Genomic DNA, 24428 nt, shown 5'->3' on the forward strand with positions numbered 1-24428 from the left:
TATATGATTTGCAGAGAGGAGCTTAGTGAGAGCAAAGGTCTCGCTTTTGAGGAACGCCCGCATCTCCCACCGTGTCCTTCTGTTCCTTCCTCATTTTTAAAGTTCGCTCATTCGCTTTTAAAAGTGACTGACGGTCGAAGCTTTTTGCCGGATTTTGCTGCCTTTGAAATTGGAGAGATGGGCCGAGTAACGGAGCGGTGTGCTTTTTTTCTCGATGCGAAGTCCTTTGAAACGATGCAGGCTGAGGTCACCCCCCCCCCCAGAGTCGGGGGGGAAGGGTAGAGCGCGACAAACAGACACAAGTGCGCTTCAATCCCAACGAAGCGGGCGCATCTGCCTCCCCTTCATGCCCAGTTCATATTTGGGCTTTACGCGGCTGCCAGAATAAATAAAAGCAGGTTTTTGGCCGTTTCCACCCGTTTCACTCGCCATCCTCCTCCATCGCTGGTACCCGCAGGTTTTCACCTGTCCGGCTGATCCCTGCCAATAACAGGCAAGAGCGCTAGACCGGGACTTAAGGATGTAATATCATTGTATTATTGAATTGTTTATGTTTTTAAATAAAGTGCCCCCCCTCTTCAACCCGGGGTCCAGACTTTGTGTCAGCTCAGCAGACGGGGGGGGGGGGGGATTGAGGATGAGGGGTCGAATATAGAAGCAGCTGTCGTCTGTCAATCTCTGTGATTAAAGAAAAACAAATTGATTGGCAGAATAACAAAGTCACCCGGTTAGAAGGGACCCTGGAGTTTTTAATATCCGTCTTTGGAGAACATGTTGAGCTTTTGGACAAGAATGCGTTGGAGGGAGAGGGGGGGGGGGGGCTTTTTACTCGGTGATACTTGTTCTTCATATATGGAGCTGCTGAGGATTCGGGTCCTGCCTCCACCCTTGGTTGGGCTTTGACTTGGTTCTCCTGAGCACGTCAACTTCTGAGAATCAAAAAAAGAAAATGGATAACAAAAAGCTTTGAAAATATGAGTTTCAAAAAGAATTAATTTTAGAAAAATGAAGAAAAAAATAACATCCACATTTGTCTTTTTGGAGCTCGCTCCGTCTCTTCATTGCGTGTCGGGTGCTGGAGTGTCGCCACTTATCGGAAAAAAATACACTCACCCGAGCGTCTGAGTAGCATCATGTGATCCTGGCTCCGCTCAACGGGCGCCATAAAGGCCGGGGGAAAAAAACGGAAGCGCACTGTTTGTCTGGACCTGGATAGAACTGCAGCCGGATCCGTGTCCGGAAATGGAGCACAGTCCCCCGGTGACCCCTGCTTCGAGTGTTTAGATGTGAGGGGCCCTGGGATCCTGATTGGATCATAGAAGTTGGTGCCCATTAGCTGCTAAGCTAACAAACACAGCTTTGTTGGGATCTGCGATGCTCTGATCTGTGTTATAACTAAACTTTCACGTCCATACAGGTACTTTACAGTGTGACAACATTACTGTATGTTCTAACACATGAGCAGATTCTTTAAAAAAATAAAATAATAATAATATGGAGACTTAATATTCAGGTGGACATTTGTTCTCTAAAAGTTTCCCAGTTTCTTCAAAAAAAAATAAACGGTCCAATTCTTCAACTTTGTTTACCCGCGGCTACTTATGATTGAAACCCAACAAGACACATGCAGAAAGTCTTCAGCTTAATGAGAAAGGACTGTCGGAGTCAAGGTACGAGAGTGACTAAGCGCGGACACAGTGAGCCGCGGCTCCATTGTGAGTCTGTAAGCCCCACTGTAGCCAAATTGGTGCCATGACCCACATTTCAAACAATTTAGCTGTGAGATTAGGTTTCTCGCGCACTTCAAAGGAAGGGAAGCAGAACGCGCCTGTCCACCTCCACGCCTCGCGCTGAGAGCGTCACGCGTCTCCGTAGGAAACGCTAAAGATGGCGGAAAGCCCGGGCTCCTGTAATCATTTTTGCTCCTCGTCGTTTTCAAACTTCTCCGTCCCTCAGACTCCCGCTCAGTCTGCATTTTCCTTTTCTCTCATTTTGTGTCTCCCTTCCTCCTTCGCTGCCTCCGGCCTCACGCCCCCCGGGGCCTCGACCCCGTACGGGACGACGCCATCCTGATTCCAGTCGGGCCCCTAATAGGGGCATTCGCTTGATAGCGAGAGTGGACTGAGAAGAAGGCGGAGAAGGGAGAGGGGCTGGAAACGAGTGGGTGGTTTCGCTCTGTGTGTCTGTGTGTGTGTGTGTGTGTGTGTGTGTGTGTGTGTGTGTGTGTGTGTGTGCGTTTGAAGGCATGTGTGAGGGAGAGTGACTAAAAGCAACCAATGGCTGCGTGTCAGGAAGCTCCAGCATGGTGCTCAGTGGGATCCAGGGATACTGTCACGTCGTATCCTCCTCAACGCTGGTGTTGCTCTGTGGGCCAGCGAAGGTCCACGAGACATGGCGCAGGGATGTGGACGCAAATACCGCGACGTCTTCCCGTGGGCCGAGGCAGCTCGATGCGGTCCGATTGATCTCAATCGTTAGTTGAAGGGGGTATGAGTCTTGTTTTAAGGGACTTGCATGAATGGGATGTTTGTAATATTTATGTTGTCACATTAAACTGAAGTTTAAAGCACAAATTGAATTATGCCCACCAAATGTACCAACAATCAAATGCAACTTGAAGGATATATTATAGGGCCTACACTTACTAACTTGATTTTCTTGTAATTAAAAAAGATCAATGTGAAATATATCCGTAACTATGTTTTCATCTGTGCAGAGTCAACTGAAACTGAGAATTGGTAGTGAGCTTAAAATAAGTCATGTCAGCAAAACAGCACACCCACCCGGCCTGGAGCCATTCATATTTCACCTTATCTGATGGCGGCATTGCATTCGGTCGCGTTATCACACGGGTATTGATTGCCCCCCCCCCCCACCCCCCTCCCGACCACCGGTGTTTTCATCAGTAATTCCGAAGGTTTTTGGAGGCCATTTGTTCTCAAGCTGCAGCGCAAATTGGCTCTGCTCCATCTTCTGGGCTGAGCTGCTCCACCTACACAGACACGCACACACACACACACACACACACACACACACACACACACACACACACACACACACGCACGCGCACACGCGTGGGCTGAGAGGACATTAAACCTGAGATTTCCTTCTGTGTGGATGTGTCCCAGACGTGTCTTTGTAAACGACGGGCCGGCGGGGGGCTCCTTTGTTTACATAGTTTGTCCGGTGGTATCGGATTGATCCGGTCCGGTGGGTTCTGCTCCGTCTGGGATCAAGTGAGAGCCCGGCAGAGAATGGACGCGGCGTGTTAATGAATCACTTTATTTATTTATTTTTCCCTGTGTCATTCAAGTGTCAGAACATGGAAAATCTTGAGACTCACGTGCTGCACATGTGCTAAATACAGCTGTCAATCACAATCAACACGAGGCTGCCAGGCATTCTCCACACACACACACACACACACACACACACACAGATTCCTTCTCCTTGCACACATTCATGACAGCATACACCACTGCCTCTCTCTGGACATCAAGTTGAACTACACCTAATTCAAAAATCCCAACAATTTAATAATAACATTTTATGATCTACTATTACTCGCTTAGACCGCACAGTGTCCTTGGAGCGTGTGGTTTGTATCTTCTCCCTGCGGAGTCACACTGTTTCATAATCCCTTCAAAACAGATAATTACATTCTGAAAGTGGAATTGGAAGTCCGTCATGATTTGGGGTCATTCGGTTTTTGGGGGGGGGGGGGGGGGGGTCTGTGCATCTGACGTTAAAGGCGGATTCACGTCTTTCGTGTCTTTTGTGTTGTGTTTGTCCTTCAGCAAATCAACAGTTGATTTTCTACAATGGTGGCTATGAAATAAATGTATTCTGAAGCAGAAGATTTGACACAGGCGAAGAAAAAAAAATAGATAAATCAAACGTTAGAGGAATAAAAGTATCTCCCCGGAGAACATTTGCCGAAGATAAGTCACTAACAAACTCTGATATAACACGAGAAAATGTTCAATTGTCTCCAGCCACACTGTCGTTTTCACAAACATTATTTATTTGACGCCTTATCAAAAACCATCTGCATATTTTCTTGAAATCCACCACGCTGCAGACCCCGAGCTCTTCTAACACAAGCCATTGATTACGATCCCTCAGACAAACGCACTCCTCCTTCTCCAGTTGGAGCTCCGGCTCTCCCATTGATTACAGATGTGCTCAATACTTCAAATAATAGCATCATCTCAGGCCTCTGGTTCTGGTGTTGGCTCATCTGGTGACATTACAGATGGGGGTCATTTGGAAGTGTGTCATGCTATTATTACCACTTTGTCCGAATGGATCACTCTGACCTCAATGGGATTCAGTGGCTGAAGGAGTTCGGGCTTATTGCAATTATGAACCTGAATGGATTCTCATATCATCAGAGGGAAGGAGAAGCTATATACGTGAAAGGTCGTTAAAATGTACTGAAGGCAAGTTTGGTCCCTTGAAGTTACACTCTTGATTAAATCCGTTTCAGTCTCTTTAACTTTGCATTACTTCAGTTGCACGAAGCCTCCTTCATGTCCACGACAAAAAGAGAGAGGCTTGAACATACATGAGATGCAGTGTGAGGTAATACGACATGAAGAAAATTTGAAATTTAACGTTCAGTTAACAGTCGCTGCTTTGCATCACTAAAGAGTAAAGCTTTTATTACATAAAAAATATGTGTAATCTCACCTTCATCATGAGTACAACTGAAAAACTTCAGGAGGCATTTCAAGCACGTTCTTGTTTAAATTAAAAATTGCGACTATTAAAAAGCCTAGAAAGTGGATGACGTTGATGAATGATGCATCCGATCAGCGAATGTTCAATCAGTTGACATGTTTTAGAACAACCAAATACTTTTCATCATCATTCTTGGCTGCTTGTAGCCAAATATAATTTCCACAGTTACTTTTGAACTTTGTTTGGGCTGTGCAGAGCGGTTGACCTTAGAGCTGAGATTAGTAAATCACAGAATCCCGATACCTACAATTATCTTTTTCTGTCGCAGCTTTTACACTACGACTACTGCGACTATGGACACTACGATGATAAGATTTTTCAAATCAAACCCAGCGGTCATTCAACTCTCCCCGATAAGGGGCCATTTAGAGGCCATCGCACTGCCCACGCCCACTTGAACTTGGAGGGCTGGGCTTTTTTTTTTCTTCGTTTTTTTTTTTTTTTTTTTAAATAGGAAGATTAAATTAGCAAAAAGCTTTTGTAAAGCGCAGCGGCTGCAGGTGCAGATTTCGAATTTTAAGTCTGGCTTTTCCTCTTTTCCAGTTTGATCCAGATGCCGTTCTCCGGCCGCAGGATGAGCTCCCCCACCGGCCGCAGCTCCTCCCGCTTCTGGCACGCCTCGATGTTAAAGTTCCGCAGAATGGCCGCCAGGACCACCTTCTCCTCCATGAGCGCAAACCTTTGACCTGCGGAGGAGAGAGAGTTGACAAGAGCGGAACAGATTGAGTCTCAGATTGGGTCTCCGATTGGGTAAAGTGTGCATGGAGGCGGGTCCGCTTGGCCTCGCATTCATCCCTCCCCCCCTCCCCTCTCCCTCCCCCTTTTCTCACCGATGCAGTTGCGGAGCCCGGCGGAGAAGGGGATGTAGGCGTACGGAGGCCGCCCCGCCGAATTCTCCGGCAGGAAGCGCTCGGGCCGGAACGCGTCGGGCTCGGGGAAGTAGCGCGGGTCCCGGTGGACGGCGTAGGTCACGATGATGGCGTTGGCGCCTTTGGGCACCTTGAAGCCGTCTGCGTTAGAAAAAAAGTGACGGACAGATGAGAGCCGTTTCCTCTCTGCTCAAAGGCTGAAATTCACATGGTGTCACAATGTGGCTTCTTAATCATCCTTTTTCATAATCACTTTATTCACACGTTACAAAAAGGTCCAGTGCCTGACTGCTGGTGACCTACAGAATCCTCTCTAGTCATGCCCCCGTATTCTTAGATTCACTTGGTCGTTTAAAGCAAAGTGAGACGGGTATGCACGTAAAATGAAGTGTGGGAGGGGGGTGGGGGTAGGGGGGGGGTCGTCTGTCAGGATAGACGGATCAGATCAGTATAACGCTAATAATATAAGTGCAAATAAATCTGCAACAACGACAAAGCAGGGAGCGGCAAGAGTGAAGTTTCCAATTTGTTGTACAATTGTAATTGAATTCAAATAAAACAAGGCCCCATATATATATATATATATATATATATTATATTATATATATATATATGGGGCCTCTGGCTGAGAGGCGGCTCTGACAGCCTCAGACTGGATGCTATGTGACAAAGAAACCCATTTTTCAAGTGAAAAGAACACCGACAGCCTCTTTATAAGGAAATACCACTGCCTCTGGGGATTTGCACTCAGCAAATGAATGTTTCATCGCGGCGGCGTCGTCGTCACTCATCTGTAACTCACTGATGTGGCAGTCTTCCCCGATGTTGCGGGCAAAGAAAGGCACAGAGGGAAACAGCCTCAGCGCCTCCTTGATCACACACTCCAGGTACTTGAGCTTTTTCAGGTCCTCCATGGTAACGGGCCGGTCGGAGGAGCCTTTGCGGACGGAAACGGGAGACGCAGTTAAACCCGCTCGTGCAAAACACCCAACGTGAGCCAGTTGTTATTCAGCTTTTATGTTCTTGGCATGTCACCTACTTCCCCCCCCCCCCCCCCCCCCGAAGATAAGAGATTAATAAGACTCCAGTGTTCAAGTGGCTCTTAAAGTCCTACATCTTAATCTATACAGCACCTTGTTAAAGAGCGCTACATAGATTAAGAGGGAGGATTTCACAGACAAAGACGCTAAAGCGGGGGGGGCCAGAAAGCTCACCGGTGAGGCCCGACCAAGCAACACAAGTTCAACAAATCAATGAAAATGAATACACCGATCGGCGTTGCCCTTACCGAACACCTCCTGAAGCTCTTGCTGCACTTTGCTGTGCGCCTCGGGGTGGGAGCCCAGCAGATGCACGGCCCAGTTCATGGAGGCCGCCGTCGTGTCGTGTCCCTGAACACAGAACAAAAAAAAAAACGAGTAAAAAACATGTGAACTCCTGTGTTTTTTTTTGTCACTTTACGGTATTTTAGGATATCAGCACCAACCCTAAACATGAAGGTGTCCACTTCCTCCTGGATGTCCCGGTGGCTCATCCTGCTGCCGTCGTCGTACGTGGTCTTCAGCAGCATGTCCAGGAAGGCCGGCCTTTTCTTGGCGCCCTGTTCCGAGTCGCTGTCCGGATCCCCGGCGGAGACGCTCGCCGCTTTTTCTTGTATCACCTGAGGCAGAGAGATAGAGAGAGAGACGCAGGGGGGGGGGGTTTGAACGTGGATCCGGCGACGGGGAACCTGAGCGGATTTTTCTAAGCCACTAAAAAAAATAAAAAAATAAAAAAAAGACTCCTTCACTTGCTTTGTGTGTAAAGGAGTGCAGGATCTTCAGCGTGCGGTCGTGCTCCCGCCCCTCGCCGAAGCAGTTGTACACAAAGTCGGGCCAAAACCACGGCGTCCTCTGCCTGCGGCTCACGATGTCGCTCATTCTAGGGGGGGGGGGGGAGGAGGGGGGGCATGCAGCGATCAATCCTGTTAATGTTCCCGTGTTGTCATCTCTTCGTGTGGTGGAGATTTAACATCCAAACGACTCACTTGTACACGCTCTTGACGTACTCCGAGTCCGAGTGGCTCTGGGCGTGAATCTTCTTTCCCATTGCGGTTTCTAAAAGAGAGATTGTCAGTTGAGAGGGGAGGGAGGGGGGGGGGGGGGCAATTCTAAAGTTTTGTTTTTGTTTTTTTTCGTCCTCACTGACCACAGATGATGTCCAGCGCGCACAGGGTTATGTGGCTGAAGCTGTCGAATTCGCCCTTCCCCGCCTGCTTCTCCAGCTTCTCCACCAGGACGGCCGCCTGCTCGTTCATCACGTCCAGGAAGTCCGTCAGGATGGAGAAGTGGAAGGTGGGGGTCAGCATCTTTCGTCGCTGGCGCCACTTGTTCCCGGTGCTGAGCAAAAAAAAATAATAATTTGAACTTTTTACACATATATGTATATAATCCTATGGCACCCTCTTCTGGCTGCAAGTGTACATCCAAAGTTCTTATGTTTATAATGCTGTTGTAGTGCTTCTTGGTAAATGTGAACAAACTCAGGAAGGGGCTTATACTCAGTGTAAAGGACACATATTTATAGGGGTTATTATTTTCATTTATTTCATTTTTGTGTTGCTGTTAATTTCAGTACTACACCGCGCCACGTTTTTGAGCATGATTTGCTCTTTTCTGCTCGTCACTGACAAACTTTTTGCGTTCAGATAACCAGATGAGCTCCACAAACCTTGTAAGAAGGCCCTTTCCAAGCCACGGGTGGAGGAAGGTGTATGAATAGGATTTCTCCATGTGGACAGTGTTGGTCAGAATTGCCTGCAAATAAAAGAGCATGAAAAGCAAAGCTGGTATTCAATCATTTGAATTGTGAACAGCAGCACTTGGCCAATGAAGCAGGTTAAAATGGAAAGGACCACAAAGTGACACATGTTTGCCCCTTTTTGTATGTAAGCATGCATGTGTACATTTCTCGTGTGCCTCTATTCAGATGGGGAAAAAAAAAAAACTTCTGCTTTCCCTGCTCTGTTGCCCAGTGTGTAAAAGTGCAACGACTGTCCTGGGCAGGCCATGTGTACGGAGTGAGCTCGGGTCGTTGTTCTGAATCTACTTCTTGCTTCACCGGTCAATGTTCTAGTTGCATCCGTGCAAATACTTGTGCGATCACTTCACGTCCCCCCCCCCCCACCCCCAGACAGCGGTAAGAAAACACGTTTCACTCCCATTCAGTTCCTGGGATTACCCAGGAACAAAGCAGCTACACCCGCTGCTGGGGGTGGGGGTGTGTGTGTGAGAGAGAGTTGTAAATGTGCACCTGTCACTCACTGTACCTCAACGGTTTCCGCGTGGAACAGAATGAGAAACGGCACCGGTCCGATCCAGAGTTTAAACAGTGGCTCGCCACTGAACTCAATTGTTAAATCCTCAATCTGCCGAAAGAAATCTGGAAGAAGAAGAAGCGATAGGTAATCTTTACGTGGTCAGTGGGTCACATGGTACCGGGTCGGTTCCGCGCAGAACCTGCAGCGGCGCGTTCACGGACGTCTTACCGCCTGCGTTGGTTTTGAACTGATGCGCGTTCCCGATGAAGGGATACGTCCCCGCCGGCTGCGGGATGGGCTTCATCACAAACCATTTGTGCAGGTAGTCGCTGAGCAGCCGGTACGTGAGGTAGGTGACAGCCGCGATCAACAGGCTTATCCCGAGCACAGACACGGAGTAGCTGCCGAGCGTCACTGCCATGTTTGTGTTGCTGTGTGTATGTGTGTGTGTGTGTGTGTGTGCCTGTGTGCCCGGTGTATCTATGTATGTGTGTTTTAAATGGCAGAACTGAGCTGTCAAACCCGTGAGGAGGAACCTTAGCCGCACCTTCCCTCTGAGTCAGCCCTCCTTTCAGCTCACTGGGTCAAAGTTCATCCACCTGGTTAATCAATGCCGCTAACGTCCAATCACAATCGATGGGCGTTTCCCCAACGCGGGGGACCGGAAGTGGAAAAGTAAGAGTCGAAAGGGTGAATGAACAGATTAATAGGGTACATGTTGGCAAAGATTATGTAATAAAGAATTTAATTATTAACGATATCTCAGTAACCCTGATCAAGACTAGACTGGTTATGAATAACAGGCGTATCCATGTGCTTTAAAACATGTTGTATTGTTTAATAAACACGTACGTACGTAACCAAGGAGATGTTCTTTACCCTTTACCTTCGGTCATTTGGGATTGATTTAAATGAACATTTAGACCATATTATGGATACGTTTTATTTTTTATCACTATTAGTTTATTTGTTAATACATTATCAAGTTATTACAAAGCAGCTACACCCGCTGCTGGCGTGTGTGTGTGTGTGTGTGTGTGTGTGTGTGTGTGTGTGTGTGTGTGTGTTATTTTTTATTGCAAAATGATTACGTCCTACTTAATACTTAAAACATTTGTTGGCAAAAGTTGCGACTGTTTATTAAATTAACTCACCCTTAAGATTTTATTCTGTACGTTATCATATGTATTGTTTGTTGCCATGTAGTTTGTGGTGCCTTTAAAGGGCCCCATAAAATGATTATCTCTGTGGCACTATGTCAACAGACCTTAAGGTCATAAATGGTTTATTTGTATGAGTTCAGACATTTGGTTACCTGGCGAGAGTTCACATTCTCTCAAGTAGACTTTCACTTGGTGTATTTTAACATTCCTCCCTATTGATGTCTTTCTGATATTGTGGAAAAGACTTCAAAAAAGCATTTTGGCCTTTATGCTCTGCTTTCAGCAGTTTACTGAATAAAACCTGAATCTGAACCTAAATCCATTCTGAGCTGTGTGTGTGTGTGCCCTTCAACGCACCACGGATATTCGATGAGATTGAAAGTTTTTATTTTAGATTTGTTAGGAAGTGTATATTGTAAATTGCTGACTAAGAATTGTCAAAATGTAACTGTTCAACTGAGAATTGTTTGAAGAACATGATGATTTTTTTAACTTACAATACTTGAACAGTATAACAATAAGTATAGAAAAACAAACACAGAAAGCCAAGTAAAGGTGCTGTGTCTGCAGGCAAGCACCACCTTTCCTTCATTAGCACTTAAATACATTCTTGTTGACACTAAGGTGCAGTTTATATGCAATAAGGCCGACGGAACATCTAGTGGAATATTCAAACAAAGGGCAAAACAATCTGCAAGCGGTTGCAATTAATTAAACTGACATGGGTAAATATTATTACTCATAATTCATTTCTAATTCCTACCAATGAAACACAATCACTCCTGCAATCGATTTGTCATGCCCAGCGCTATGAGGAGCTTCTGGTGAAAGGCTGGCACCCTGTCCTTATGGACGGGCCAGTCCAGGACGCAGCATGAACGCAGCATGCCCCTACGGAGGAAGAGGGAGCGAGACAACTTGTAGTCGTGGACGTCCTGCAGAAAGACCAGCACCACAGAGTCCCTGCTGGATTCAATGACCTGGTGAAGTGCATGATGGACCTTAAATCTGGAGAAGGACAGAGACCAGGGAAGCAAAGCAGAGCAGAGCAGAGCAGAGCAGAGCAGAGAGACAACTGTGAGAAGTCAACATGCAACCCTTAATGACTACATTTGAATTATGCTTAACTTCATGTAGAATACGTCATGAATCAAGCAAAGTTAGATTTACCTCCGACACCATGGATCTCTGAGAAGAGTCTCAGTGACAACGAACAAGATCTTTCTGGACTTCCTCATGTTGTCCACGATGGATTCGAGCTTTGACATGCCGGGGACCGAATCTCTATCCTCCAAACAAAATCTGCAGGTGTCATTCTCTAAGGGGACTATCCTCCTCTCCACCCAGCTGCCGTCTTTCTCCGCGTGGATGACGTAAGCATCGTACTCAAATTCCCTGCCCTCCTCAACCTCGGCGTCGCTGAATCCTAATGCGCGACCGATCAATATGTTCCAGTAAAACTGGATCCTCCAGCCCTGGAACCGCACCAGGAGCGCCGATACCATCAGCATGGTGACGGCAGTGCTGCTCACTATGTAAAGAGCCTGAAATGGGGTCGTATCTTTGCAGGAGAGGGTGTCAAAGTCCATGACAGAGCGGTTGAAGTATTCCAGCGGGGTATTGCACAAATACTGGTCCCTGAGAAGGGGCACTCTCGTCCCATTTGTGTCGTTCAACCACTTCACGAACCACTGCATGCTCTCACACGTGCAGTCAAAGGGATTTCTGTCCATGAGAAGCAGGCTAAGGTTGCGCAAAGGAGCTCGGAACACCTGCGGCCTTACCGCTGTGAGCAGGTTTTTTTGTAGATTTAAAACCCGCAGTGAGCTCAGATGGTCAAAAACTGAGTCCTTCAGATAGTTAAGGAGGTTGCTGGCCAGGCTGATTTCACGCAGGTTACCCAACCCGCTGAGAGCCTCCGCTGGGATCTCATCCAGCCCGTTACTGTCCATTTGCAAGGTCGTCAGATTCGGTGTGCTTTTGAGAAACAGCACCGGGCCGCCGAGGTTTCCGCTCTTCCACACGCGGGCCAAGTTATTATGTTGGAGCTTCAGCACTTTGAGGTTCACGAGCCCCTCCAGCATATTCAGGCGGATGTTCGCGATGTTGTTGTTGCTGAGATCCAGGACCGTGAGTTTGGCCAGCGGACTGAATGGAGAGGGGTCCATGTTCACTGCTTCGGCTGTGAGACTTTTCGCCAAAGTCAGGATCCTCAGATTGGGCACGTTCACAAAAGATTGGGAGTTAAGATTGACCGTCTGGTGGTTGACTGACATGCGAATCTCTTCAACCTGGTCCAAGCCTTCAAACTCTGTGCCGGTGAGAGTTTGACTGATGAAGTTGAAATCCAGAACGAGAGTGGTGAGGTTTCTCAAACCGGAGAAGCCTCGAGGCTCAATCTTCGCGATCGCCGTCCATGTCAGATTCAGCTTTGTGAGAGGCGATCCGGCGAGTGGGACCCACGTCTTGTTGGTGATGATTCTGAGCGAGGTACAACTCATCCGGCTCAAATCCAGTTCCCGAAGACTCGTCAAGCCTGCAAATGTGTGCTCTGTAATTTCATGGACGGCAGTTCCGTGCAGTATCAAAATCTCAAGGGTGCTCAGTGGTTGGAAGGAGAAATCCTCGATGATCGGGACGGGGCGACTTTTCACCATGGCTTTTGTCAATTGGAGTGTTTTCAAACTGTTGAGCCCCCGAAATGTCTTGTTGGTCAGGTGTTTGATATTGTTGTCCGTCAAGATCAGAGTCTGAAGTCTGGACAGCCAACTGAATGCGCCGCCTTCAATTTTGCCCATCCGGTTACGGGACAGATCCAGAAAGGTTATGTTTGTCTTCTGTAGCCCTGTAAAGGCCGCCTCGGTGAGTGTGACCAGCTCGGTCTTCTGAAGAGACAAGGCATCGATGGCCGTCTCCGACAACTCCGAACACAGTTTAGAAATAACACGCGTGCCCATTTTACTTCCGTCCATGATTAAGGTACGGAGGCCTGAAATGGGCTTAAAGCAACCAGCCTCCAACTGCAACAAAAACACAGAGGTCCTGTGGTAAGATTTAAAAAAACAAAAAGGGGAAACAAAACCAACATCTGAAAGCCAATTGGTTCCAATTCCGAAAAAAAACATTTAATTTCCCATTTCTAGGTAAGTTTTCATACCGTTTTCAGTGGCACGGATGACATGTTGAGGACCTGCAGAAAGGGCGAATGACTAAGAAACGAGAAGTCGTCTTTCTTCAGGGTGGTGAAGTCATTGAATGCCAGGTCGAGGCTCACAAGGCTGGGCAGCTGAGGCCGTGAGCCGAGCCTCGCCGACTGCAGTTTGTTTTTGGACACATCAAGAACTCTGAGGCTCTGTGAGTGACGACAAAACGAGGTGACATTGAATTGAATGCAAGATAATCAAACCACTGTGAGGAAAATGAGCCATAGCAATTATCCAGCTATTACTGATCCCGCTCATCGGCGTGTCAATACCTGTAGTGCAGAGAAGGGCTCCCCTTGAAGCTTCAGCTTATTGCTAGCCATTACCAATCGTGTTAAATTGGTGCAGTGGCTCAGGTCCTCCTCCTCAAACACGTGCAGCACATTGTGCTCCATGTTCAGTGTCTGCAGCAGAGGCAGCGTCTGGCACAGACCCCGGTCCAGCCTGGCGATGCTGTTGTAGCCGACGCTGAGGTGGCGGAGGCCCGGGTACGGGGTGAGTGACGCGGGGGGAATCGTCTTCAGTCTGTTGTGAGACACATCCAGGCTGGTGATGCTTTTGGGAAGGTCAGGAGGGACCGCAGTGAGGCTGAGGTGGCTGCAGTCAGCTCTGCCTCCTTGCACGTTGCATGAGGTCTTCTTCTGGGAGGCCAGGCAATGGTGCTTTTCCGTCATCAAATCGCAAGTTATGATCACCGCAAGGGCGAGGAGGGAGCATGGGACATGCATTGTTTCAAAAACCTTGAGACAAGAGAAAGATTCAAATCTGCAAAAGCCTTTGTACATAAATGGTTTGCATTTCCGACACAACAAGAAGAGCATTAATGTAATTATTGTGTCTTACCAGAGGTAGCGTTTAACAAATCACACTTCATAGACTTGAAGCAGAAGTCTCTCCCGTCCAGCACCACGGTCTCTTGTGCCTAGGAGCACAGCAGCTTACATGCAGATGCGGAAATAAGGAACTGGAAACTCCGGTTTCACTTCCACAAAGGCTAGACTTATTATAATTTAACTGTTTCAGTTGAGGGAAAATTGTACTCGGTTCCTTCAAACAGCAGGAGATTCCGCATATTTGAGATGATTAAACATCCTCAGATGCAATATTGGCTGAATATTGCTCCAAACATCCGCTGTGGTACGGCCTCATGTAAACACTGGTTCTGTACCGTAATGTACGCACGTGTGTTGAATAAGAGCAAGTTGTTTCCAGTTGCCTATAAAATGACAAATCTCTTAAATGTGTTGTACGACGAATAAAAAAAAACATCTATTTTCAAAATATTTCTCATTGTGAGGTGAAAATGTGCATTTTGTGGTGACGACTCGACGAACTGGAAACATACCGTAAACATAAGAGTAGACACGCAATCTGCGTGTCGTGCTAAATAAAGTTATTAAAGCCTGCGATATCTTTGGAATTAACATATGATCCGCCGAAGCGACTCACCCCCGTCATTAAAGTAGACAAAAGTGCCATTTTATACTTTATTTATTCTGTAAACCGACTTCTCGTCTTTGGGACTTCTGGCTCCGCGCTGCGTCACGTGTCCCCCTCTCGAGAAGACCGGTGATCCACGTCACAGTCTCCTAATATATGGCTTGTGGACATTAAATAAAAAATAAAAATAAATCTTCGTCGATCTGGTGTTTTCTGCGCAGTGGGACAGAGATCCACGCGGTCCCAGCTCCAGGGACACACACCACTGCTGAATGAACACAGCAGTGTACACAGGTGGGACACGGGAATTGATGTCAAGACTCAGTCATACATCTTTGGTTCATTCCTCACAGCTTGTCTGTTTGTCTCTACACATTTATGAACAAGTTTTTTTCATGTAATTTTCAAAACAAAATAGTTTGCATCCGGTTTAGTTAATTGTGGTCAATCTTATCGATTGTGTGTGTTTTCTTTGCGTGCATCACAAACGTTTGTTTGTTCCTTTACTATTTTATTGAAAGTTAAATAAGTATCACATCAGATCCCCCTCCACAGAGGTGGCTGATGTTGAAAAAAGCAACGTTAGAGCTGCCAGTAGAGGGCAGTAAACGACTACGTGACATCCTGTTAGTAAAAGATTTCATTTGTTGAAACAAAAATATATAACAGAAATATTCTCATAGTATACATAATATGATAGCATGTGATCTGATATGTTGCTGCTATTTCATCTTTGTTGCAGAATTGGCTAAGTGGCAGAATTTGGTTTCTTATGTCACTTTTTGGGGCTTTCTAACTTCTCCCTAATATGAGCAGAGCACTATTGGCCAGAGTCAACTGTTAAAGACCGGATGATTATTCAAAGCCAATATGCATGTAATACATATTTCCCAGAAGAAATACATCGCACAGTAAATGGAACAAAACTTAGCAGAATATTTCAGCTTTAGGCAGTAAGTGGTGCATTACTGAGATGGTCCAAACACCAATAAATCTGAAGATAACCAATGGCCAAACCCATTTGTGAAGGTCAGCAGCAATCTCAAAGCTGCAATGACCTTCTGCTCATGCCAAATGAATTGCAAACTGGGACCACAGTTGATCAACAAACTCCATTCTCGAAAGCAAAAGCAATTTACTTGTTGTAATTGATTGGTGAGTGATGTGTCATTCATCCTCGGGGGAACTTCACTTCAAACAGAAATGCTTGCTTTTTTTTTTTTCTTCTCCACAATTGCTTTCGTATCCTCTGTAAAAGCGTATTCACTGAGCACGTCACACCAAGCAGCGCGTTAATTAGCTCGACATCAGCTGTCGCGCCACAGAGCCCACGTCCCATCAGTCCCCGGAGTGCCACTAATCCAAAGCCGCTCTGAGCCACAGCGTGTCAAAGTGCCGCCCAGACCACTCGACTCTTTCACCCGTAGCTGTGATGAACTTTGATTTGAAAAGTGTAACATCTATTGTTCACACCGTACCACGTCACAGCGTTGCATAAAGACGCAAGAAATTAGACTGTGGGTGAACAGACATATCTTTATATACTCTTGTATCTCCTCTCTTTTCCTCTTGTCCTGTGATAGACCTCGGGCCACCTGATTGGTTCAGCCCGGTATTAAGCCTCATGCAGTCCAAATGCGCTTTGTGCCAACGGCCGGACGGCTGAAGGCCTGACGAGTGAGATGAGAGGCGAGCACCGTGGCAGGTGGTCAAGTTGGTAGGGCAATAGGGTGATGAAGGAAACGTGGGATTCAAGTGAGGGAGGCATTTAAAAGCTGACAGAAATGAGAAAGCGCGTCAGATCCTCTCGGGGAGAAACACAACTTGGCACCGCAGTGAGGGATTCAAGGTAAAGTGTTACAGGCTACGTTTGATTGAATGCACTCATGCAAGAGGGATAGCTGGGGGAGGCGGCTGCATCCATGTGAGTGTGTGTGTGTGTGTGTGTGTGCGTGCGTGCGTGCGTGCGCCGCATTCTTCATCTCACCGGCTCGGCTAAATCTCCTCTCGCTCATTTGCAGACTGAATCTCTGGAGCGTTGGAATGCCTCGAAACCAAAGGTGAGTCTGCCCAGCTCGTACGCGGCGGATGTTCACGGATATTATGTCACCCTGTGCACAACGTTGCAAGGTAATGTTCCTCCTCAACTCAAATCCTCACTACATACTAATGAACTCTCTCGTGCTGGTGCGCCTGTGAGCTGGTGTGCAGCGCATTGTAATTGTGTGACGTAATGGGCATCTGCTGTATAAGTGTATTTGAAAAAAAGGGGAAAAAAAGGATACAAATGACAGGAATGCGTCCTTAGAATAAGCTTGACTGTGCACTGATATTTGAGTAAGGAATGGGGGGGGGGGGGGTGTAAAATGCACCCGATTCATTTCCATCACAAGTGCGAGGAGGATTTGGGGGGAAACGGGTAAACGTGCATGCAAACCAGCGGTGCAGGGAGCAGCATGGTTGTGGTAGCATGTTCCCCCTGCCCTCTGCAGAACAAAAGACGCTGCAGTATATCTCCACCCCCCCTGGTTTGCTGACCGATGATGTTTGGATGATGCCCAGCTCTGCTACCTGGTGTCAGCTGCTGACACACACAACCTGTGCGGTTATTACACCTCAGAGGAAAGGGAGGGGCCAGTGGGCTTTTTAATTTCAGTCCAACGTAGATGACTCCACTATGTGTGTCACAGAGCTCACAAAATGATGTCATTTCACTGGGAGCAGATGTAGCGTTCTGAGGAATTCCTGATTGTGATCAATGAAACCCACGTTGAGTATTTACTACACCACCAAAAATAATTGCATGTCTTCCCTCATGCACCTGCTACTATTGTGCATTCATCGACAGATCGTTGTGTTTTTTTTTTTCTTTGAGCATTAGCTGATGGTGCGCGCTTCTCATCCCTGGCTTAGAGCACACAAAGTGCTGACTCAGGTCTCTTCTCACTATAACCGAGGGTGACAGGATATCAATACTGAACCGAAATCAGCAGCATGGATCTACTACCATGCTGTTAACGCTCTGCAGTGCAGCTCCGTAAAATGCAAGGAGAGACAATTCGGCGAACCCGGCTGGAACTATGGCACACGCAGTAAAAATCCTAATTGGGGCTATAACTCAATGCAGTTGTTCAATTATATGAATCAGTGTAGCCCACGGAGATGCGTTACGAATCATTTTCCTCTTTAAGCAATTTAAAATAAATAACATGTATTCGTTCCAATTTATATGAAACAAAGTATGAAAAGGAAACCTTCCCATGAAGCTCCGACCACCACATTAGACAAATCAACTGTTTCGGCACTAAACCTTTTTGCCAAGATGGACCGCACGACGTGCATATTGACGGTGGGTGTGTACAAACCTACTCTACGCTCAAGTGACGTTGTTACGCTGTTGTTGATTCTCTGATTTTTGCATATGGCACTTTTGATACATGGTCCCCCCCCCCTCCCCCCTACCACCCCTCCTTTATCAGGGGCATCTTTGTGTGAAGAGTCGCCACTGTGGTAACCATGGGCTGAGGGCCGTGAAACAAGCGGCCTATTCAGGGCGAGATTACACCCTTCTAACACCAACCGGATTGCACGGAAGGCGGCAGAGAGAGAGAGAGAGAGAGAGAGAGAGAGCTCTGTGGCAGCACCTTAAGCCTCAGTGGCTTCAACAATCTGGCAGCACAGGACAACCCCAGTCAGGTGGGACACGATGCCTCCTCGGGTTTAAAAAAAAAAGCCATGTGGTTTCATGGAATGTTTGAGGTGGAATGGTTCCTTTGAACATACGAGCATCGTAGTTGGAGGAGCTCGCCTGGCTTCGGATGTTTTACCGGTTTTCCATGTCGTTTGTATGTGCTTGTCGGATAGAGCACGGTGGCGTCAGCGAAATAATAAAAAGACACAAGCAAAATGTGACCGGAGATAATGAAAACCGTAAAATATTTAATAGGATTTGAGTTGATTTTGCAGTTTAGATGGTACATGAGTAAATACCATTTTTCCTCCTTCCACTAATAAGTTCATCCCCCCCCTTTGGCTAAACACACAAATATTTCTCTGGGTCATGTGGTCAAAACTGATTTAGCGATTTAGGCCCCTTTCGATTTAGCGCAGCAGCACTGTTACCAAAGAAGGAAAAAGGGAGATCCGCGGGTCACATTCCTCACCCTAAAAAAACTCTCCGGCCCGAGATTGCTTTGCCCCGCTGCATGCAACAATTTGTCTCTATGTACATTTCCAACTTTCCCATTTCCTGTTTGTGCTAAAGCTGCTGGCACCGGTTTAAGGGCCGTGATTGCCTCGCCGGCGTCTTGGCAGTAGTTTCCTCTGCTGCGCTTCCTGTAAAAAAAACAAAAACAAACAAAAACAGTACAGCGTGTTTTTTTTTAATCGAGTCCATTTGTTCTATCCCCTTTTAAACTATCAGGCATCCATGTTTTTTCTTTAGATCAAATCAAATTAACTCACTTGCATGTAAGCAATTGTGTACAACTGTTGTATATTTGGTGGGGATTAATGCCCTCCTGATGAATGTCCCTCCCCTCTGGCAATGCTGGGCTGATAGGATTAATAGAGCCACTACTTAATCACACACTCGAGAAAATATAAAATATATATGAGGCGGATTTCCAGCTTTTACATTCAAGGACAGAATTATGAAGCAAATATTTTATTTTCTTGAGTATAAAATTGACTTAAATCATGTTCACCAAACAGGCCTATTAGCGCGATGGAGACAGCGGTTGAGTCAGTGTGACGTGCAACATCACAATAATGACTCAGTACTTTTTTTAAAAAGGGTGTGTGCAGAGAAGGGCAACTGTTCCTCAAAAACATTTAGTTGAAATTTAGTGAATATCAAATCAGGGTTTAAAAGGTTAAAAAAAATCTTCTTTCCGCCTGTGACCTCGCTCTCATTTCACCTACTCAGACTCCATTGTTTTCCTTTTTCCGCAGCCCTACTCGTCATGGTATATATTTGCTCATCTCCTGCTCTTCCAGTGGGCCTCCTGGTGCAGATATCAGCTACGCGACATTTCGTCGGCCATAACAGATCTTATCAATCCTCTCAGCGGCCACACAGGATAAGCCCCCCCCCCCCCCCCGGCTCAGGAGCATCGGTTCGAGAGGTGGATGAAGTGCAGAGTAATATTGGAAATGTGTTTCGGAGAAAGCCTCTATCAGTAATTGTGTTTTGGAAGACCCACGTGGGGTCAAACAGCAAGGCGCGCGTTGCATAAGGAGCGCCAGCCGCTCTGCGTTCGCTCCGTGCCCCGATAAGGAAGCGCGGAGAGGTTTTTATGAGGTAAGGAGCTCCAGCAGGAGGATCAGATGCTTTAACATCAGGGTTACCCTCGTGGATCATGCATGTGGATCATTGGGGCCTTGGTGATTACTATTCATCACGGTTATTGGATTTCATCCTGAGGGGAAAAGGGCATGAATTTCATGGTAATCTGTCATAAATGTTTGGCCATTTGACATGAATGGTCCCCGAATTTATAACATTTTTTATATTATATTATATCATTTTTATCCAGCGAACAATTTCAAGTCAAATCGATTCGACTACAGGCTCTGTAGAGAAAAGAGAGAAAAACAGCATGGCATCTCCCATCCAGATGTGCTGAATGTGAATTACCAGTAATGGAAAAGTATTAAATTAGCAGAAAGTTATATATTATTTATTATTTGGCATTAATTGCTGTACAAGTCATCCGTCACTTTTCTTTTCCCAGCCTACGATGTTAAAAAACGTAATTTACATATAGGTTTGATAGAAATAGCCGTACCAGTAAGATTCACGCCCAGTATTTCATCTCAATATTCCTCTATTTTATATCATGCTGCTGTCATGCAGCTTTGGTTTATCTTCTCTCATGATATGCACAAGTTTCCCATGAGGTGAACCAAGATAAATGCCGCCAACTGGTATGAGCTTTAATTCAGACTCCAGTACGGTTCTCATCCTGCATCTCACCCGAGTCCTTCGCCGTGTCATTCGTCATTCTGTCGTCCTCCGTTCTGCTCCGTCCCGTTACGTCCGCCTCTCCACAACATCCTTCATGGCAACGCGGAGCCAGCTTTTTTTTTTTTAGGTCCAAGAGGAAAGGTCCGTGTGTGTCGCCGGCATTTTCACCGGAGAATGTTGACTCTCTTTGATTGACGGTGTGCAGAAGGAAGGCCGAGGGGCAGGGTCGCTCTTTGGATGGATGGAAGTGCAGAGGGTTCTTTCTGGTGTTTTGAATGATGGTCGGTGGCATAATTGCATCCCCTTCACTCCATGATGGAGAGGCACGGATTGACCCTGTTAAACTTGTGCCAGCCAATGATTCTCAATCACGGCTGACGTCTGACTACAAGCAATTCATTCGTTGAAAATGTGTCTATTAGGAAAATGTAAAAAATAGAATAGAATATAAGCCCGCAAACATTAAAAGACGTCAAGAGGCCGACTTGCACTTCAGAAAATAGCGAGACGATCAGCAGCCTTGTTCTCTCAAGGGGCTCGCTCTGGCTGTTTCACCTGGTCAGCACTCAGACATTAAAGCCAGACTGGAACATAAGGGAAAGTGGTATTAAGTCATGGCCAGACAATGTCCTTGTGCGCTCATATGCCAACCCCTTCATTCAGCACCACCGGGGGCCACTTTAACGTTGGCCAGACGAGCGAGCCTCGGTATCAGCAGTTCCAAATGTGGATCTCTTTGGAAAGTATCCGTGGAAAGATGTGAGCCAGTGCCGCAGCTCAGATAAAAGAGCTATTCTTCTCACAAGATCCATGCGCCGGCCTGCTCTCCTTTACTGTGGGCTATTCTAAGAGGGGCCATGAGCTGGTAGTATTGGATATAGATAATTGCAGACGTGATATGGATTATGATGGGTAGCGGCAGCCATAAAAGCATGACCCCTTCCTCAATGATGTCAGGCCCTCTGAGATCCATGCTGCCATCCTAAAATGGAAATGCTATCAAGCGACCCGTTATTAGACATTTGCATTTGGATGGTCTGGCACGGATCGAGATTGCAAGGTAGAGGGGTCAGCCTCAGGAGGCTTGTGCCCCACATGCATGGACAGCTTCCAGATCGCATGGACATCAACGCTCGACTCCGCTGGGTGAGTGTTGCTCACTGGCGGTGCTTGAAGCCAACGTCAGAGGAGGATTGGTAAAGACGCCCCTAACTTCTGATTGTTGACAGAGTTACAGGCCCAGGGATAACGTGGGCCGCTCAGTGGTTCGATCCACCGCTTGGAACAACGCGGAAATATCAAGCTTTTACTTTGCTGTTACATTTTGTAGAGACATTCACGGCCCCTTAAACTGACTTATGTACAACTTTTCATTGAGCACAATCATCAGGTTGAGTATGTTTTATAGCTTTAGTGTTTCTGCACCTGTAACACCAGCGGACCACGGCATACCGTACACACAATGCATCGTCATTATCCTCCCTGCCCGGTCGGTCTGTGGATAACACCCCCCCCCCCCCTATTAAAAGGCATCTCCATGGCAACACTGAGGTCAGTAAGGGATAAGTGCTGGTGATAAAAGAGCAAACGCACACATGCGCGCGTTAACACACACTCACAGATGTGGTTTCGTTGACACTTCAGAAAGGTCAGCTATCAATATCCATCTAAATTTGTACACGTTTGTGCATCTGTTGACAACAAAAGGACACGTCGGCTGTAATTAGTTCCCTACATTATTTATTTGTTGTCAATGCAACTCAACGGTTCTCTATTTGACACAAAGAGAAATATACAGCGTATTTACGTGAACTCACTATGAGCGCAAACATCTGTGACAGCCGACAGCTGTTTCAAGAATTCATGAGCAAAATAGCTCCTGCTGTCACTTTCTCCTGCATCTCCGGTACTGAGATTTCAAGCACACCGCTCAAATGATTGATTCTATTTCATTTGAAACAAGTGAAACGATGCAATAAATGTTTTCTGCCACGGTTACAATAACCAGCACCTGGCTATAAAGGTCTCCGATCCACTCTGTAAATAATTGAACAGCCTGTTATGTGTAGCAGATAGAGAGAGAGAGAGAGAGAGAGAGCGGGAGAAAAACAGAAAGGGCAAACCCCAAAGTTAAGCCACTGAAAATAAAGACACAGTGCAGCTCAGATCACATACATTTTAATACCGGAGAAGGAGGCAAATTAAAAAAAAAATGAACTTCTGCCGTTAAAGACCTCAAAGTAAAAATGTTTATTCAATATGTTGTCACACCGCAGCTGATATAGATCAACACCTTTCAGAGTTTAACACGTTGTTGCTGCCACACGCGGTGATGTCAGCTCTCACGGCTCGCAGGGTTCACGCTGAAACATTTCCTGTTAGGAGGCACCACCATGTTTAATGGATGGAGGAGGGTGACAACAGAGCACTGCAGATATGATACCAGAATGAGTTCTCCTCAGTGGTAATCAAATAACAAAAATAATAGCTTTTAACTCTTGTCTGCATAGTGTAACTGATCCTCTCCACTCAGTGTGAGCTGGCACTTATCATAATAAATAAAAACATTGTTATAATAATAACAGTGAATGTTTTGTTTGGCCCACAATGCAGGTTAACTGGATGTTTATTTTTTCCAGTGCTGTATACGCTCCTTCTGTAACCCCATCCCCATAACCCAAGCCTACCTCAAACGTCAGGCCACAAATGACTTGTCATTTATTAATAGCTCAACATTTGCCTCGAAACCGTTTGATGACAACACGGCACGCTGCCGGGGAAACACGCAGAGCTCTATCTGTGGATTCCCGGCCCCGGGTCTGTGGATCACTCAATGCTCCGTGACTCTATTGTCGTCGTGTTCGTGGCCATAAACACCGCAGCACGTGGCCTCCGTTAAAACTCCCCGCTGCGCCTCCACCGCGGACGGGTAGGTCAAAGCGGCGCTTCTCCTCTGAGCAGCGCGAGCCGCCGCGCGCGCGCGCACGGATTGAACCGCGGACGTTGCCATGGCTACACACGGGCCCAATGGGAAGCTCGCGCCCGGACTGTTGGTGAATGAAAATAACAGAGGCCATCTTGCACACGGCGCTACGGCATCGGTTGTAAATAATAAAACGGCGGCGGGCAGGTTTCGGTGCGACGTTCGCTTGTAGATAACGGATAAAAAAAAACGAAAAAAAAGAAAGACACGCTGTGACTAACTTGTGCCGCGCGCCGCCTCTTCCTTCACCGCATTGCTCTACGAGCCCCCCGCACCCCCCCCCCCCCTCCCCGGGACGGAGGGAGTTGTCTTAACGACTAGCGGACGACCGGACACCGGAGCAACCAAAATAAAAAAAAACAGCGGGGCGGAAGGAACAGGTGTACGGTTTCATCACACGGACACTGCGCTCGCCACCGAGCCGCCGCCGCAGCAGCTCCCGCCGGGTTGTGTCCTACGGTCGAGGACGTCCCGTCTTTCACCCATGGAGAGGAGGCCGGTTACCGGGCGATGTGTCGGGTCGAGTGAGGCGGCGGTCGCTGTGAGGTAACGTTTTGTTGTAACGTGTCCGACCTTGTGAAGCCGCTGGTATCCTTTCAGCCAGAGCTAAACGAGGCTTTTCTGGGGAGAGTTTTAAATTCTTCTTTTCTTTTTTTTTTAAATTTAAACGTGCGTGAGTGACAAGCCACAGTTAACGTTTAACATAACGCTAGCTGTTAACGTTATGTGGCGAGAAGAGGCCAAACGCATTCAGCCGGTCC

General features: G+C 46.9%; 3 protein-coding genes across 5 annotated transcripts in view; 1 reads left to right on the plus strand and 2 right to left on the minus strand.

The window, feature by feature from the left end:
* Positions 1-3723: 3723 nt before the first annotated feature.
* Positions 3724-9488, minus strand: LOC119218150 (cytochrome P450 4V2). Its single transcript, XM_037472338.2, has 11 exons — positions 9139-9488; positions 8920-9032; positions 8322-8407; positions 7800-7990; positions 7639-7708; positions 7406-7532; positions 7099-7272; positions 6901-7003; positions 6415-6549; positions 5574-5753; positions 3724-5429 (listed from the first exon to the last, which is right to left on the minus strand). The coding sequence occupies exons 1-11, from the start codon at positions 9329-9331 to the stop codon at positions 5260-5262; spliced, it is 1542 nt and encodes a 513-aa protein (XP_037328235.1). The 5' UTR covers positions 9332-9488; the 3' UTR covers positions 3724-5259.
* A 473-nt stretch (positions 9489-9961) lies between these two features.
* tlr3 (toll-like receptor 3) lies at positions 9962-15600 on the minus strand. Of its 3 annotated transcripts, none has more exons than XM_037472336.2 (6): positions 14726-15600; positions 14120-14198; positions 13549-14016; positions 13231-13425; positions 11244-13093; positions 9962-11081 (listed from the first exon to the last, which is right to left on the minus strand). In XM_037472336.2, exons 3-6 carry the CDS (start codon positions 14002-14004, stop codon positions 10850-10852), a joined length of 2733 nt encoding a protein of 910 aa, XP_037328233.2. In that variant the 5' UTR covers positions 14005-14016; positions 14120-14198; positions 14726-15600; the 3' UTR covers positions 9962-10849. The 3 variants fall into 3 exon arrangements, with proteins under 3 accessions (XP_037328233.2, XP_037328232.2, XP_037328231.2); XM_037472335.2 differs by having other exon boundaries at positions 14120-14213; XM_037472334.2 differs by having other exon boundaries at positions 14120-15600.
* A 6770-nt stretch (positions 15601-22370) lies between these two features.
* sorbs2a (sorbin and SH3 domain containing 2a) overlaps positions 22371-24428 on the plus strand; it is a 44144-nt gene continuing 42086 nt past the window's right edge. The window contains exon 1 of the mRNA XM_062564365.1: positions 22371-24213. The gene's annotated coding sequence lies outside the window, so the exon portion shown is untranslated. The remainder of the gene's footprint in view (positions 24214-24428) is intronic.

The sequence above is a fragment of the Pungitius pungitius genome, chromosome 9 (genome assembly GCF_949316345.1).
Source record: "Pungitius pungitius chromosome 9, fPunPun2.1, whole genome shotgun sequence".
NCBI lineage: Eukaryota > Metazoa > Chordata > Actinopteri > Perciformes > Gasterosteidae > Pungitius > Pungitius pungitius.

What these genes read in the sequence shown, in the direction of transcription:
- LOC119218150 (XM_037472338.2), bottom strand. Translation starts at nt 9,331, where the DNA reads ATGGCAGTGACGCTCGGCAGCTACTCCGTGTCTGTGCTCGGGATAAGC. An exon ending in TCCACGCGGAAACCGTTGAG is followed by an intron (nt 8,408 to 8,919) that starts GTACAGTGAGTG and finishes TTTTATTTGCAG; the next exon opens with GCAATTCTGACCAACACTGT. An exon ending in TACGTCAAGAGCGTGTACAA is followed by an intron (nt 7,533 to 7,638) that starts GTGAGTCGTTTG and finishes CCCCCCCCCTAG; the next exon opens with AATGAGCGACATCGTGAGCC.
- tlr3 (XM_037472336.2), bottom strand. Translation starts at nt 14,004, where the DNA reads ATGCATGTCCCATGCTCCCTCCTCGCCCTTGCGGTGATCATAACTTGC. An exon ending in AGCCCTTCTCTGCACTACAG is followed by an intron (nt 13,426 to 13,548) that starts GTATTGACACGC and finishes CGTCACTCACAG; the next exon opens with AGCCTCAGAGTTCTTGATGT. An exon ending in AGAGATCCATGGTGTCGGAG is followed by an intron (nt 11,082 to 11,243) that starts GTAAATCTAACT and finishes GTCCTTCTCCAG; the next exon opens with ATTTAAGGTCCATCATGCAC.